Source organism: Sardina pilchardus, chromosome 1, assembly GCF_963854185.1.
Source record: "Sardina pilchardus chromosome 1, fSarPil1.1, whole genome shotgun sequence".
Lineage (NCBI taxonomy): Eukaryota > Metazoa > Chordata > Actinopteri > Clupeiformes > Clupeidae > Sardina > Sardina pilchardus.
The window spans coordinates 22,776,311-22,793,810 of record NC_084994.1 but is presented as its reverse complement, the minus strand read 5'-3'; the positions used below and the strand labels follow the sequence as shown (position 1 = coordinate 22,793,810).

At 44.9% G+C, this 17,500-nt stretch overlaps 2 protein-coding genes across 2 annotated transcripts in view; both read left to right on the top strand.

The window, feature by feature from the left end:
• LOC134077385 (adhesion G protein-coupled receptor E5-like) overlaps positions 1–6,115 on the top strand; it is an 18,399-nt gene extending 12,284 nt beyond the window's left edge. The window contains exons 13-19 of the mRNA XM_062532962.1: positions 1–113; positions 1,411–1,602; positions 1,998–2,215; positions 2,566–2,724; positions 3,057–3,219; positions 4,120–4,218; positions 5,007–6,115. The exon at positions 1–113 is cut by the window's left edge and continues 49 nt beyond it. Of these exons, the coding sequence (XP_062388946.1) occupies positions 1–113; positions 1,411–1,602; positions 1,998–2,215; positions 2,566–2,724; positions 3,057–3,219; positions 4,120–4,218; positions 5,007–5,042 (980 nt within the window). The 3' untranslated portion in view covers positions 5,043–6,115. The remainder of the gene's footprint in view (positions 114–1,410; positions 1,603–1,997; positions 2,216–2,565; positions 2,725–3,056; positions 3,220–4,119; positions 4,219–5,006) is intronic.
• Positions 6,116–6,833: 718 nt separating this feature from the next.
• The window catches only part of LOC134084945 (long-chain fatty acid transport protein 1-like), a 24,850-nt gene continuing 14,183 nt past the window's right edge, over positions 6,834–17,500 (top strand). Inside the window, exons 1-4 of the mRNA XM_062539912.1 lie at positions 6,834–7,254; positions 7,999–8,166; positions 11,723–12,117; positions 15,968–16,135. Of these exons, the coding sequence (XP_062395896.1) occupies positions 8,000–8,166; positions 11,723–12,117; positions 15,968–16,135 (730 nt within the window). The 5' untranslated portion in view covers positions 6,834–7,254; position 7,999. The remainder of the gene's footprint in view (positions 7,255–7,998; positions 8,167–11,722; positions 12,118–15,967; positions 16,136–17,500) is intronic.

Sequence of the window (17,500 nt, the reverse complement as noted above, 5' to 3'; positions counted from 1 at the left end):
GAGACGCCTGGTCACAGCGCGGGTGTGTGTCGTCCTCCACCAGCACACACACCGTCTGCAGCTGCAACCATCTCAGCAGCTTTGCCGTCCTCATGGCCCTCTACAACATCAAGGTGGGCTCTCCTCCTCTCTTTATTCTCTACGACCAATAAACAATAACAAGTCAATAAACAATAACAAGAGAATAAACAATAACAACATCAAGGTGGGCTCTCCTCCTTTTTTTTATTCTTTACGACGAATAAACACTAACAATTCAATAAACACCAACAAGAGAATAAACAATAACAACATCAAGGTGGGCTCTCCTCCTTTGTTTTCCTCTACTTTTGAATATCCCCTCTTAAATTTCCCCTTGGAGCTCAATAAAATATCTATCTATCTATTTTTTTCTATCTTCTCTTTCTAGCCTTTCTGTCTTTCTCTCTCTTTCTTGTGTAGGTCTGAGTTTTGGGTCATCTTGAGAAATAGTCTTTCTCACATGTTCGCAGTGGAACATTTTTAGAAACGTTTATCTTTCACACCCACCCCCCCTCCCAGCACCCTCACCCTCCCTCTCTCTCACCCGCACGCATTTCCTGTTGCTAACACGGATCAGTTTGTTCCTCTCCTCTCTCAGTTCTATCATGCATTTATTCCTCTCCTCCCTCAGTTCTATGATGCATTTGTTCCTCTCCTCCATCAGTTCTATCATGCATGTGTTCCTCTCCTCCATCAGTTAGATCATGTGTCTGTTCCTCTCCTCCCTCAGTCCATTATGCATTTGCTCCTCTCCTCTCTCAGTTCCATCATGCATCTGTTCCTCTCCTCCCTCAGTTCTATCATGCATCTGTTCCTCTCCTCCCTCAGTTCTAACTGTGATGTCTTCCTCTCCTCTCTCAGTTCTATCATGCATTCGTTCCTCTCCTCCCTCAGTTCTAACTGTGATGTCTTCCTCTCCTCCCTCAGTTCCATCATGCATCTGTTCCTCTCCTCCCTCAGTTCTAACTGTGATGTCTTCCTCTCCTCCCTTAGTTCCATCATGCATCTGTTCCTCTCCTCCCTCAGTTCTAACTGTGATGTCTTTCTCTCCTCCCTTAGTTCCATCATGCATCTGTTCCTCTCCTCCCTCAGTTCTAACTGTGATGTCTTCCTCTCCTCCCTTAGTTCTATCATGCATTTGTTCCTCTCCTCCCTCAGTTCTAACTGTGATGTCTTCCTCTCCTCCCTCAGTTCTATCATGCATCTGTTCCTCTCCTCCCTCAGTTCTAACTGTGATGTCTTCCTCTCCTCCCTCAGTTCTAACTGTGATGTCTTCCTCTCCTCCCTCAGTTCTAACTGTGATGTCATCCTCTCCTCCCTCAGTTCTATCATGCATCTGTTCCTCTCCTCCCTCAGTTCTAACTGTGATGTCTTCCTCTCCTCCTCCAGCACACCTTTGAGCTGCAGCTGATTACGTGGGTGGGTCTGGCCGTGTCTCTGGCGTGTCTGTTCGTCTGCATCTTGACCTTTGGCCTCTGCCGCCCCATCAAGGGCACGCGCACCACCATCCACCTCCACCTGTCGCTCTGCCTCTTCCTCGCCGACCTCATCTTCCTCTGCGGCATCAGCCGGGCACAGAAGGTGTGTGTGTGTGTGTGTGTGTGTGTGAATATATACTCTCAAAAGTATGGCATCACTTACAATAGAAAACAAATGTGTGTACTGTATGTGTGTATCCCCCTCTCTATATATACAGTATCTCTCTCTCTATCTTTTCTTTCTCTCCCTCCCTCTCTCTACCCTTTCTCTCCCTATTATCTTTCTCTCTCTTTCTCTCTCTCCCACTCTCTGCTATGCGTCCTTGACTATATATTCATGTATGATTTACCACTGATATTTTCTATTTCCTCTCTCTCTCTCTCCCTCTCTCTCTCTTTCTCTCTCTCTCTCTCTCTCCCTCCCTCTCTCTCTCTCTCTCTCTCTCTCTCTCTCTCTCTCTCTCCCTCCCTCTCTCTCTCTCCCTCTCTCTGTGCTAGGCTGGCTGTGGTCTGGTGGCCGGGCTGCTGCACTATTTCTTCCTGGCTGCGTTCAGCTGGATGCTGCTGGAGGGGGTGCAGCTGTACAGGATGGTGGTGAAGGTGTTCCACACCAACCTCCGCCCCGCCTACATGATGGCCGCCGGCTACGGAGCCCCACTCGCCATCGTCATCATCTCCGCCATCGCCTACCCGCAAGGATACGGCACCGACCAACAGTGAGTCTGAGTGTGTGTGTGTGTGTGTGTGTGTGTGTGTGTGTGTGTCTGTGTGTGTGTGTGCCTTTGAGTTTGCATTTGTGGAAAATGAGCATCTGTGTATGTGTGTGTGTGCCTTTGAGTTTGCATTTGTAGAAAATAGTGTGTGTGTGTGTGTGTGTGTGTGTGTGACAGGTTTATCTCTCACACTCCCTCCATCTCTCTTATCATCCCTCTCTCTCACACTCCCTCTCTCTCGCACGCACATTATCTCTGTTTTTATCCATCCCTTGCTCTTTCTCTCTCTCTCTCTCTTTCTATCTACTTCCGCCCTCACTCACTCTCTCTATCTCTCTCTCTCTCTCTCTCAGCTGCTGGTTGTCTCTGGAGCGTGGTTTCATCTGGGCGTTCTTCGGCCCTGTGTGCATCATCATCTTCCTCAATGCCTTCTTCTTCATCATCACGCTCTGGAAGTTGGCCGAGAAGCTCACCAGCCTCAACCCCGACCTCTCCAACCTGCAGATGATCAAGTGTGTGTGTGTGTGTGTGTGTGTGTGTGTGTGTGTGTGTGTGTGTGTGTGTGTGTGTGTGATTCTTGACTCTTTTTTTTTAGTTCTTTAAAAACATCAATGTCTCTCCCTCCTGTTTTTCCCTCATTCTTCTCTCTTGTTCTGTCTCTCTCTCTTTCTTTCTCTCTCCTTCTCTCTCTATCTCTTTCTCCTTCCTTCTCTCTCTCTCGCTCTCTCCTTCACTCTCTCTCTTTCTCTCTTTCCTTTCTTCTATCTCATTCCTTCTCTCTCTCTCTCCCCTCTCTCTCTCTCTCTCTCTTTCTCTCTCTCTTTCTCCGTTGCTGTGTGTGTAGGGGTTTCACGATGACTGCGGTGGCTCAGCTGTGTGTTCTGGGGGGCATGTGGATGTTTGGCTGCTTCATGTTCCAGAATGTGGCCATGGTCTACCTCTTCACCATCCTCAACAGCCTGCAGGGGGCGCTCATCTTTATCTTGCACTGCCTCATGTATGAACCTGTGAGTTGGACCCACAAATTACAGTGTTGTAGTAGGATGTACAAAAGGGGTTCGACTCTTTTGATAATGATGTTTTTTTTTAAATGTACTGAATGAATGAATGAATGAATATATATATTTTTTGATCCCATGAGGGAAATTCAGTTCTCTGCATTTAACCCAATTTAACTGAATTAGTGAATTAGGTACTGTCCATTTTACAACATTTAAAACTGTCAGCGGGGAAAGGCAAACAAATGCATGTGGGTTGTTTTGGTGCACTGCCCTGGGTGCTCCGTTAATGTACGTCAATCTACCTCATCGGTGTTCCCTCTGACGGTGCAAATGCAAACCGAATAGCATAGGAACAGTGTAGCTAGGGGTAATCCAGTCAGTAGCACTTTTTGATCTTAAATCACACACACACACACACAAACACAGAGAGAGAGAGAGAGAGAGAGAGAGAGAGAGAGTTCACACTTACTCTTGATAGTCACTAAGATTGAAGTCAAACAAAAAGACAGAAATGTGTGTATGAATGCAAATACTGTGGCTGTGTCTCAAACGACATGTGCATACTGCGTTGTGCATACTTTTTGGTTAGTATGGTCCCACTACCTGCACTATGTACTTAAGCTAAGTATTTGAAGTGCGCCAATTGGCAGTTTGACACACAACCTGTTTACGTAGCAGAGCCTCTGTATCAGGGATGGAAATTAGCACCAGCCACCAGACAAAATGCTGGTAAAATATGAGAGTGGCTGGTAGATTTCAGACACAAAGTCATATTTTAACATTAAGTGGCTGGTTAATTTGACCAGAAATCTGCTATTGGCTTATACATTTTCACATTTTCAAATTTTAATTTCCACACCTGAGTATACTGCTCTGCTGTTTCTTATACAACACTGCACCCTTCAGGTGAGAGGTGAGTATGCCAAGTTCCTGCGAGGCATCCGCACTCGACAAAGACGGAGTCAAACAGAGTACAGTTCCAACCCGTCCAGCAACAGCCAGCAGGTACATGTGTGTGTGTGTGTGTGTGTGTGTGTGTGTGTGTGTGTGTTGGTATGTGCAGACCTACAGTATGAACAGTGATGTAGACCAATTCAAATATGAAAGGTGACTTACTAGATGAATGGACCTGTCTCTCCTTCAAGAAGTGTGAGTGTGTGTAAAGAATAAAGAGGGAATGTTACATCGTTATTAACTTGCTTACACAATAACTTATCTATCCTGTCTAAAGGGTCCTAAAGAAACACTTGATGCATCCCTCTGGTTGGGCCAGTTATCTAAACGCATTTAAATGACCCTTTGGTTGGCCTTGCTTTGATCACATGGTATGGTAACCTAAATATACAGGAGAGGAACAAATTCAATAGAGTTGCTAGGATGGCCTCAAAAATTATAGGGAAACCACAGAAAAACTTGGATACTATGTATGAGGAAAATATTAGGAGTAAAACCTTACGAGTGATTAATGACCCCTCTCATCCTCTACACAGTGAGTTTGAACTCCTGCCGTCAGGGAGGCGTTTTAGATTACCCACTGCAACTAAACACATTTACAAAAAATATTTTGTTCCTAATGCAGTAAAAAGCATAAACAAAAGGGGATTTGTACTCAACACAGCGTCTTTACCTATGTATTATACTGCTGACCTTCTCTTACATGAAATGGAGTGTCTGTTTTTGCTACTGTATTGTCTTATCTGTTATGTATGTTTATATGGTGGACTGAAGACACATTTCCACAATTTGTGGATAATAAAGTATTTATTCATTCATTCATTCATCCTCTGCTGCAGGTTGCGAAGACCAACCAGAGTACCAGTCAGTTATAAGACTGAAGAGGACCTCTGACCTTCAGGAGACCCTCATCACCTGGCAACCCATTCAGTGTTCTATTCAGTATTATTTTGTGTTATGTTGTATGAGAAACATGGACATTGTTCCTCGTAGCTTACAGTATTTTTGCTAGAAGTTTACTGAATATAAATTACAGTAAACATACCTTTAGGAAGGTGGACAGCTTTTCCTGATGTTTGCCCGAAAACAAAGCGTAAGTTTTTCATGTTTTTGTTTCAATTCCAAAAAACACATGAGTTAACTTTTGTGTTAAATTACCCCCTTTTGATCTGAAAAAAGAGTAAGAAGCTCTATAATTCTCAACCAATGTCAGAGTTGTTTTAACAGAGTAGTTTTAAACTCAAAACAGTGTTGAAATAAACTATTAGGCCTAAAGAGTCCACGGAACACTGTGTACAGAACATATATGATTTTGCCACAGTTACATTATATTATGATGTCTGGTCAGTAACCAATCTGAATGTGTGAAAGTGACGGGAGCATCCAGTATGCCAATATTCAATAGATGTTTAATATAATAAGTACATGAGCACAGCAGGACTGTCTTTCATTTTTTATTAAGCCAGGGGTTGAAGTTGATCGTAAAATATGAACATGATTAGTTTTGACCTGTAACACCTGTTGTATATCATTTTGATACATCTATATTTGTCATATCTTCCAATGTTATTTTTTCTAGAATCAAGTTTTTAGACTATTTAACGTGTCTGTGTGATGTCTGGTGTGTTTCACAAGACATACAGTATCATGAGCAAAGTATCATGGCAGAGGATTTCTGCTTTGGGTGAGAGACAGGAGGACATACATTTAGCCATTTTAAGACCATAAAGGGATTTATAAAACCAACAACTGAATGTACAACTTAGAAGAACACAGAAGAGATTTAGAGTTGAAGTCTGTCTTTAATTTTCTATTTTCATATTTTAGATTTGAAAAGTCCTGCTTTGTCTGTTTGTATTTTTTTTTTTTAATCTTGTTCTATGTTTGTTGACTTTTTGCAATATGCAGATTTTGATAACGGTTTTGTCTATACTATATACATCTGGTGATAAAAACCGTCTGGAAGAGACTATTTGTTTGTGTCTTCTTTGTGAAAATTAGTTCAGCCATTCATTAATTTAACCATGCGTGGGTGCGTGTGTGTACAACAGTCAAAATCATGATGCAAGCTGCAAGCAATACACTTACAGTGGGGAGCATATGTATTTGAACCCATGCTAAAGTTGACTAAAAAGAGGAATATAAAATCATCTTTTGACAATTCAGTCAGCATAGGCCCATCTTACGTTGTTTGCAGGTACAGTAGGCCTACATTTCATTCAATTTTCAATGGCAATCTCAAAACAGCGCCAAAACCCACCAGTGGACAAAAAGGGTATTACATGTGTACAAGACTCGCCATAGAGAGTGAATGGGGAAAATTACGGAGGTTTGACGGTGTATTCCTATGCGGGCCGGATGCTATATACCACTCATATGTTTTGGGGGCCACTCAAAATAAGGTGGCGGGCCGTAGTTTGGGGATCACGGCATTAGCCTATGATGTCGAAACAGTGAGGGCGGTGCGATAGGTTAGGCGTCGGTTGCGTTGAGGTCAACCACATTTCAGCTCTTGCAATTGGCTTATTGAATGACGGACATCGGAATAATCCAGTAGGATCCCAGGGAAAAAACGTGGGTTGCTGTTGGAGTGGGTGGGTGTTTAAACATGCCAGTCGTCTGATTTGCTGTCGAGCTTGCCCGATAGAGCGCCGTGGATTGCAGAGGATAGGCTACGCCAGTGAATGGTACCAAAAGTAACGTTGTAGCACTGCATACATTTAGGTTACCAAATAGTGTACCAGGTTATTTTCAAGCGACTGCAGTTCTTCGTTGTTTCTCGCAGAATAGGTCCGGTGGCCGAAAACAACCTGTCGAGTTTGGACGGCGTAGTTGTAATTATTGCCATGGCTGCATCGCCGTAGGATAGTTTAATTCTTTAAAACATTGACTCACATACACACATACACACTCCGTTCCTTTTTCGACAGTCTTCAAACAGCACACACGCACTCACTCGGTACCCAAAGAAACAACCGCCAGAGGTAAACACTTGACGCCAACTGAGTTTTTACAAAGACAGACGTCATCCCCTGAATTTACCGAAACACATATCGGACTCAGGAAGAGAGGGAAAGTTGGGGACAGGTAAGCGCTTTCACGTGCTAGTAGGCTACTAGCTTATGCGTGTGCTGGCGCGATGTTGGTAAACAATCTGTATGAAACTGTAAGGCTACTTAACCTGTAACAGTAACCGCTTGTTGAAACAGTTTGAAGTAGCCACATTTGTTGGTTTGGCTACATTGTAATGTATCTGAGATGCAAAGCATTCTAAAGGGGCATTTGTCAAAGAAATGTCTGTGCAATTTGAACTTTGTTGGGTTTGTGAAATCGCAATCAAACCGTTTCTCCTCTCAACTCGTCCCTTCTTCCCTTTCCTCTCCTGCCTCCTTCATCTGCACTTGTCGGCCCTCTGCTCCACTGCCGTTCTCCCAACTCCTCTCTTCCTTTCATATCTCTTTGGTCCTTTTACTTCTCTCTCTCTCTCTCTCTCTCTCTCTCTCTCTCTCTCTCTCTCTCCTTCTCTGCTTTTCTGTCTTTGCCTTTGTCCCCTCGTTCTGCCTCATCCTGTCCAATACATCCTTGTCTTCTCCCCCCTCCTCACTTCTCTCCTCCTCACTTCTCTCCTCTCATCTCTCCTTTCCCCATAATTTCTCATTTCTCCTCTCCTCCTCATTTTCTCTCACTTTCTGTCCTCTCCTATCCTTTCCTCTCACTTTCTGTCCTCTTCTCTCCTTTCCTCTCTTCTCCTTTCCTCTCCTCCTCCCCTCTCCTCCACCCCTCTCTCCTCTCCTCTCCTCTCCCCTGTCCTCTCCTCCTCCTCCTCTCCAGGATGTTGGGTCTGGTCCGTGTCCCCGTAGCGGTGAGCTCCCTGGGGCTGCTGCGTCTGCTGGGGACCCCCTGGTCCTGGAGCCTGGCTGCGGGGCTGGGCGTCTACCTGGGCACCGGGGGCTGGAGGTTCCTCTACGTGGTCCTCAGGACGGCCAAGAGAGACCTGTTGTGAGTGAAACGTGTTAATATACGTTTAATGCAAACAAGACTAATATGCTACTATAAAAGGGGTTTCATCAGGTCCCTTTTCACAGGTGTATACAATCAAGCACCTAGATTATGAATGCAGACTGCGTGGTGTTTGATTAATACACCTGTGGAAAGGGACCTGATGAAACCCATGAATGAAGGGGGTGATGCATGGTGCAACTGTTTTTGAGCAATGTTGCTGGGCAACCACATACCCAGTTTGGCGTGTTCTGATTCGATGATCATGAACATTTGTCGACTGATGATTAAAAGTTCTTTAGTAAAAAAATAATGGGGTCATTATCAATGGGAACATGCCAGTGCTATGTGCTATATTTAGAAGTGTTGCCCAGCAACATTGTTGCCGTGTGTGTCATCAGCTTAACTTCACCCAGGGTTGGGTTGTTAAGCTTAACTTCACCCAGGGTTGGGTTGTTAAGCTTAACTTCACCCAGTGTTGGGTTGTGATGACAAGTCAAATGAGTGAATGATTGATTGGGTCTATGAATGAATGTAAGCATGAGTGTAACAGTAAGAAAGAAAGGAAGAAAATGAACGGATGAATGGATGATTGCATGATTAACTAGAAAATGTAATTCCATGGAAGGAATTACCATTGCATGTAAATGCAAAAAGGTTGTTGACTGTGTAAAACATTGTATTAGGCCTAATAGTTAAAAAGACAACTAGGCTACACAGAAGAATAGATAAATAACAATAACCCAATTACAATTCCACTGAAATTACTTGGAAAGTCACATTTAAAAAGTGATATGAAAATGCATCAACATTGTGGATATAGGCTATTATGGAAAATAACTCTTCATTTAGGCCAATTAGAATTTGAAAGACTGAAATGAAGTTGCCAACTTCAAACGAGTTGCAAGAGCTGACACTTTAGTAGCCTACAGTGAAACGACTTGTAGGATAGCATATAGCCATATCTACACTAATGCAGGTTAAAAGTAGGACATAGGCTATAGACTTAGACACCATTGGAATACGGAATACAATCTCAAACAACGCCAATCAACGATGATGCAGCAACAGGTAGGATATCTAGCAAATGTATCGTTAGCTTACAGTAGGATATTTTATGTAGGCTAGGCTGGAGCAAGTTTGGTTGTCGTTAGCTACAGTGTTTACGTTGACGTTAGGTTAGATTGTCTTTAGCTGTTGATAACGTTACCGAGAGCAAACCGGTTAGGCTACTGTAACGATATAAACAAATCAAGTAAGGAGTAGGCTAGCCTAACAGGAGACAAGACGATAACGTCCTGGTTTACAGCAGCTGCAGCTGTTACAGCTTAATGAGTAGACGTAATGTAACATTCACGTTTAGCCTGGTTCAGCGCAGCGGCGGTGGCATGGCTTTGGATCAGAGATCCTTGATTACTGACAGCTGCGCACTGACGTAACAATTAATCTTTGCCGCCAAAGGGTCTCAATGTAAACTCTATGGGAATTTTAATTTCTTTTATCGTAAATATCTCAAAAAGTATAAAGTTCACACATTTGAAAAATACATAGAACAAATCTCCGTTACAAGACCTGTATAGGAGTATTTGAATGACGTCAAACAGTTCAGTGGTTTTAGAGCCTTTGATCGTTGATTTTGGTCGGAAGATATAATAAGAAGAAGAACAGTGATAACAGTACATTGCATTTGCATGCAATGTAATGAATTAGAACGATATGGAATCGTTTAGAGCACTGGATCTAAACAAACTGATCTAACTACTGTATAGGCTAGTGGTGACCATAGCGTTTTTTTGCAACGTTTCTAAGATGTTACAATACATCTAAGACTATTTTTTTTACACTGATTGAATCACATAGGGCCTACTACAATATTCATATCAACATGATAAAATGTGTGACTACAGAGTCTGCATATAACAGGCAAAAAACATCACTCTTAACAGTCATCGCCATTTCATAAGACATGAAATATCCACTGGGATTTTGTGTCTTACTATTGCACCTGACAGGGAAACCGTGTTACGTATCTGCTGCAGTTAAAGCACGTTGAAAAGGCTATATCCATTAAAAACCATTCATGAGATAGAAACGGTGCCCCATTTCTATATGCAATTCTGTTTAACCACTTTGAAAGTTTGTATAGATCCAGTGACATTCTGCAGTCATGGAAACGCAACGTCACACCTCAGTACTCTATTAGTAGTATTGTAGTATGCAGCAACAAGCTACACTCTTAACATAGGCCTACATGTTAAATTAGTAGTAAGTAAGTACAGCAGTAGTAAGGCCTATACTTTAAATTAGTAGTAGTAAGTAATGAGTAAGTAAGGTTTTGCGAGTTGTCATTCACACTTCCTGTCTAAGTCACTCTTTCTCCCTCCCTCTCTTTCTCTTTCTAAAACGTATGTCATTCTCTCTCCCTCCCTCTCTCTTTCTAATATTCATATCATTCTCTCCATCCATCCCTCCCTCTTCTCTTTCCAACACTTATACAATTCTCCCTCCATCCCTCTCTCTTCTCTTTCTAACATTTCCATCATTCTCTCTCTCCCTCTCTCTTCTCTTTCCAACACTTATACAATTCTCTCCCTCCATCTCTCTCTCTTCTCTTCTCTCACTTATACAATTCTCTCCCTCCATCTCGCTCTCTTCTCTTCTCTCACTTATACCATTTCCTCCCTCCATCCCTCTCTCTTCTCTTTCCAACACATACAATTCTCTCTCTCTCCCTCTCTCTTCTCTTTCCAACACTTATACAATTCTCTCTCTCTCCCTCTCTCTTCTCTTTCCAACACTTATACAATTCTCCCTCCATCCCTTTCTCTTTCTAAAACTTCCATCATTCTCTCCCTCCATCCCTCTCTCTTCTCTTTCTAACATTTCCATCATTCTTTCCCTTCCTCTCTCTTCTCTTTCTAACACTTATACCATTCTCTCCCTCCATCCCTCTCTCTTCTCTCCTCTCACTTATACAATTCTATCCCTCCATCCCTCTCTCTTCTCTCCTCTCACTTATACAATTCTCTCTCTCCCTCCATCTCTCTCTCTTCTCTTCTCTCACTTATACAATTCTCTCTCCATCCCTCTCTCTTCTCTCCTCTCACTTATACAATTCTCCCTCCATCTCTCTCTCTTCTTATTCTAACACTTATACAATTCTCTCTCTCCCTCTATCCCTCTCTCTTCTCTTCTCTTACTTATACCATTACCTCCCTCCATCCCTCTCTCCTCTCTTTCCAACACTTATACAATTCTCCCACCATCCCTCTCTCTTCTCTTTCTCTCACTTATACAATTCTCCCACCATCCCTCTCTCTTCTCTTTCTCTCACTTATACAATTCTCCCTCCATCCCTTTCCCTTTCTAAAACTTCCATCATTCTCTCCCTCCATCCCTCTCTCTTCTCTTTCTAACATTTCTATCATTCTCTCTCTCCCTCTCTCTTCTCTTTCTAACACTTATACAATTCTCTCCATCCATCCCTCTCTCCTCTCTTCTTTCTAACACTTACACAATTCCCCCCCCCCCCCCCCCCCCCCCCACCTCCCCCTAGTGGTCTGTACGTGCTCCTGCGGGTGAAGTACTCCATCCGGCGCCACCTGCGCCTGGGCAGCACCATCCCCTCCATCTTCGCCGCCACGGCGGCGCGCCACCCCGACAAGCCGGCGCTGGTGTGCGAGTCGTCGGGCGCCACCTGGACCTTCGCCCAGCTGGCGTCGCGCTCGGACGGCGTGGCCCAGTGGGCGCTGGGGCGGGCGTGGGCGCCGGGCGACGTGGTGGCCGTCTACGCCGAGAGCCGGCCCGAGCTGGTGGCGCTGTGGCTGGGCCTGGCCAAGGTGGGCGTGGAGGCGGCGCTGCTGAACTTTAACCTCCGCCGCCAGGCGCTGCTGCACTGCGTCGGCGTCTCCGGGGCGCGCGCGCTCGTGTTCGGAGCCGAGCTCGCCGACGGTGAGTGTGTGTGTGTGTGTGTGTGTGTGTGTGTGTGTGTGGCTGAGCCTGGCTAATGTGGGCATGTAGGTGGCTCTGCTGAATGTCTTAGGAGCCAAGCTCGTGTGTGTGTGTGTGTGTGTGTGTGTGTGTGTGTGTGTGTGTGTGTGTGTGTGTGTGTGTGTGTGTGTGTGTGTGTGTGTGTGTGTGTGTGTGTGTGTGTGTGTGTGTGTGTGTGTGTGTGTGAGCCTGGCTAATGTGGGCATGAAGGTGGCTCTGCTGAGTGTCTTAGGAGCCAAGGCCGCGGATGGTGTGTGTGCGTGTGCGTGTGCGTGTGTGCGTGCGTGCGTGCGTGCGTGCGTGCGTGCGTGCGTGCGTGCGTGCGTGCGTGGCTGAGCCTGGCTAATGTGGGCATGTAGGTGGCTCTGCTGAATGTGTTAGGAGCCAAGCTCGCGGATGGTGTTTGTGTGTGTGTGTGTGTGTGTAGTTGTGGGTGTGTGTGAGGTGGTGGGATTGGGCTGGGACTTGCCATACCCTGCTGCCTGAGTGTGTGTGTGAGTACTGTTTTTTTTTTTTTTTTTTGCTCTGTGTGGGGCATTGAGTTCATGTTGTATCCAGGGGTGCTGCTGTTTTCATATTGGCAAACGAGCTCTGCTGATTGCCATCCATTTGTGAAGCTTTAAAAGGATATTCCGCCATTTTTGGAAATACGCTCATTTTCCACCTCCCCTCGAGCAAAACAATCGATATTTACCTTGTTCCCGTTCATCCAGCCATTCGGAGAGTCTGGCGATACAACTTTTAGCTTCAGCCTAGCATAGATCATTGGATCGGATTAGACCATTAGCTTCTCGCCTGCTAGCTTCATGTTTAAAAGTGACGAAGATTTCTGGTAATTTTCCCATTTAAAGCGTGTCTCCTCTCAAGTTAGAAAGTGCAATAAGAGCAACTGAAAATGAAACCTGGCGTTTTTCTAGGCTGATTTGACATGGAACTACACTCTCATCTGGCGTAATAATCAAGGCAACTTGCAAACGTACCATAGGCGCAGTGATATCGTACGCAGCATCTGAAAATAGTCCCCATAGACAACAAGCAGTAGTAGTCCCAGTAGTTTGCAAGTTGCCTTGATTATTACGCCAGAGGGGTGACCAGCTTCACAGTTTGACCTCTGTGTTCACCCTGGTTGACCTTGACTGTCAGCACCGAGTTCGTCCATCGCATCACCAGGTTCGACTCAAGTGTTGATTGTTCTAGAATGCTCCGGCAGTGTTCTGTTTGTTCTGTCGGATTCTGAGAGCTCTCTAACCCCCCGCCCCCTGCACCAGCCATAGTTGTGTCATTGTGTAAATGTCCGTAAACAACACTGCACAAGTGTTATGTCTCTCAGATGACTGTTTACTCTGATGTCTTTGTGTTGTTTTTTTTTTTGTTTTTTTTGTTTCTCTCTCTCTCTCTCTCTCTCTCCCTCTCTCTCTCTCTCTTGTCTGTTCTCACTCTCATTGTTCTGTTCTCGACTTGGCTCATGGCCATTTAGTTTTTTGTTTGATGTTATATGTTGGATGTCTCTATTTGCTTTCTTTTTTCACATCCTCGGGTGTCCCGTCTTCCTGTACGACTGTTTTGTCTCAGGACTAGCCAGCATGCTTGAGGCATCAAAAATGTGAGGCATCTAAAAGAATATTTGACATGGAATTCCTACTCTCTCAAAAAGGTTTTCTATTGGCTTCCTGGCCACACCTTTGCGTCATAGGTGTTGTTGTAACCTGGAAACTCTGTGAATTTTTTACCTTTTCCTTGCAACACCTTGTTTCCGCATCATTCAATCATTATTGACTCATTTCCTGATTGTCATTCCTGTCGATGACTGTGTGATCTTCCGGTCGGCAAATTTGGCAGTTTTTGGCACCTGCATACCTTTGGTGTTGCAACCTTGCCGGCATGCCTGTGTACACACATGCGCACACACACTCACACACTCACACACACACACACACACACACACTCACACACTCACACACACTCACACACTCACACACACACACACACACACGCACACACTTTGGGTTCCACTCACTGGCTAGTTTGGCCCACGGGCAGCCGTCGCCTACTGGTAAGGGTTTCGGGCTTGTGACCGGAGGGTTGCCGGTTCGATCCCCGACCAGTCCACGGCTGAAGTGCCCTTGAGCAAGGCACCTAACCCCTCACTGCTCTCCGAGCCCCGCTGGTTGGGCAGGCAGCTCACTGCTCCGGGTTAATGTGTGATTCACCTCACTGTTTGTTCACTGTGTGCTGTGTGTGTTCACTAATTCGGTTAAATTGGGTTAAATGCAGAGAAGCGAATTTCCCTCACAGGATCAAAAAAGTACATATTCTATTCTATTCTATTCTATTCTATTCCACCTCCCTCTCTCTCTCTCTCTCTCTCTCTCCCGTCTCGGGGGTGTTGTGATGACTCTTTCACACACTAACCGTACTGTCGGCTGAGAGGCTAAAAGCCTCTTGTGCTCTGGTGAGCTGAGCTCCTCATTCCCAGGCCCAGGTGGACAAGAAGAGTGCTTTTGTCTAGGTTTTGTGTGTGTGTGTGTGTGTGTGTGTGTGTGTGTGTGTGTGTGTGTGTGTGTGTGTGTGTGTGTGTGTGTGTGTGTGTGTGTGTGTGTGTGTGTGTGTGTGTGTGTGTGTGTGTGTGTGTGTGTGTGTGTGTGTGTGTGTGTGTGTGTGTGTGTGTGTGTGTGTGTGTGTGTGTGTGTGTGTGTGTGTGTGTGTGTGTGTGTGTGTGTGTGTGAAAAATGGTGTGGATTCAGATCCAGGTGGAGAATAGAGAGTGTTTGCTACTTGTGTCTACAGGTTCTGTTCCAGTTGACTGGCCATGAATGCTCCCTTATTTATTTAGTTGTGTGTGTGTATTTTATACAGTAGGCTATTTAATCTATTTTTGATAATGTGTGTGTGTGTGTGTGTGTGTGTGCTCATTGCCTTGTCGTGAGTAGTCCTTCACATTTGACCTTGATGAGCCACTGAGAGAGAGAGAGAGACACGATGCAAGTCCTTCAAGCAAATGTCACGGATCAGCCTCGGAAACTTGAGTGTTAGCCAGCAGCCTTCACCGGCCTGAGTATACAATGCGCCCTCTGGAATCTGTCACAGTATGCACTAGACGCAACAGGTTATGAGATATGTAAAGGATTGATAGGCAGTGAGATTTTCAAAATGCAGTCTGGCACCTGGAGTTGGGCCATTTTCATTATTCGTGGACGGACCCTTCATCTGAAAGATTACCGGGGTCTGGATTTTCCAGGCTAAGCAGGTGCCATGAGCCTGTTCAAACCGTATGACAAATCTGATAAGAATTTGGCCTGATTCTAATATTAATAGGGTCTAATTAACCTAATATTAGTTGGGTCCGACTGAATCTGGGCAAAATAATCAAAGGCAGGCTGTGAATGAGTTAAAAAGATGACCGGGGTCTGGATTATCCTGGCTAATGTACAGTGTGAATGATACGAGTGACGCTGTAGGCATAGCAAAGCTCGTAGCACTCTTGTGGAACTTCAGTTTAGGTTGTTTATGCGTCTCTTGTCTTACCAGGCACAATTCATCTCCCTTAAAATGTGCTTTTAGGATGTATATATATATATTATGTTAATATGGATATTGGCGAAGAGATAGAGTTTCTTGCTGAGGGCAATCTCGATATCTCGTGTGCCCTGTAGTGTCATTATAGTGGGAAGTTTGATGTGTGTGTGGAACCATTTGTGTGTGTTTATCATACAGACATCAATTGTGTGTGTTGATCATACAGACATCAATTCTCTATCTAACCTCTCTCTCTCTCTCTCTCTCTCTCTCTCTGTGTGTGTGTGTGTTGCAGCTGTGCAGGAGGTGAGCTCGGCGCTGGGCTCGTCCATGCAGCTGTTCTGCACGGGCGACCTGAGTGCGGAGCTGCTCCAGTCCCTCTCTGCCCAGAACCTGGACCGCATCCTGGCCTCCACCCCACAGACGCCGCCGCCGCCGCTCACACACAGCAAGAGCTTCAACGGTGAGCGCGCACGTGTGTGTGTGTGTGTGTGTGTGTGAGAGAGTGTGTGTTACCCCTAGATCATTGTCAATCTTCACCAAACTTCGTATTTATTGTTTATTCATCAAATGGCATAATATTACCCACAATAGAAGAGTTTTTGAGAGAAAGAGGGGCACTTGATGCGCCCTAGTGTGTGTGTGTGTGTGTGTGTGTGTGTGTGTGTGTGTGTGTGTGTGTGTGTGTGTGTGTGTGTGTGTGTGTGTGTGTGTGTGTGTGTGCGCACACTATTCACAAAAAAACGTGGGGATATCTGGCTTTCGGGATTCTTTTATGAAATGTATGGAAAATGTAAAAAGTTCAAGCAGTGATATTATATCTTGAAAGTAGGGCATCTTGGTACAGTATAGTGTTATATCTTGAAAGTAGGGCATTTAAGTAGAATCATGCAATGGCCAACAGATTTCACCCAGAAGCCGAATATCCCTGACTTTTTCTGAGTAGTGCCTGCATGTATGCGTGTTCTTTGGCATCAGTAAGGACTGCAGGTCTGGGCTCGTTAGTGTGTCATGCATTACAAATCTCCTGGTGGACACACACACACGCACACACACACGCACATGTACGACCGCACCTACATGGCCTGCGTGTACATATGCTCGTTGTTACAATCACAGTATGTACATGGTCATTTATTGACTTGCCACACACACACACACACACACACACACACACACACACACACACACACACACACACATACGCATACGCACACATGGTTGAGTTTCTGTACATCTACAGTGCAACATATGCTGTTATATTCCCAGGGGTCTTGACTGCACAGTGGGAAGACTTTGAGCTTTACTCTTTTACTGTGTTTGAGCTAGATGAACTTCAGCTGGACTCTTTAGGCTAAACACACTTAATGTAATCACACACACACACACACACACACACACACACACACACACACACACACACACACACACACACACACACGATTGGGTCTCTGTACATCTACAGAGCGACATATTCCCAGGGGTCTGACTGCACAGTGGGAAGACTTTGAGCTTTACTCTTTTACTGTGTTTGAGCTAGATGAACTTCAGCTGGGCTCTTTAGGCTAAACACACTTAATGTAATCACCATTTTACACAAACAGACACACGCACATGCACACACACACACACACACACACACACACACACACACACACACACGTGCAGTAGTTACTCTCACAACCTCACTGGAATGCATATTAGCATTTTATAAGAATCTCTCTCTCACCCCCTTCTCTCTCTCCCTCTCTCTCTCTCTCTCTCACATACACACACACACACACACACGCACAAACACACACACGCACAAAGGCATAGTTTAGTAACT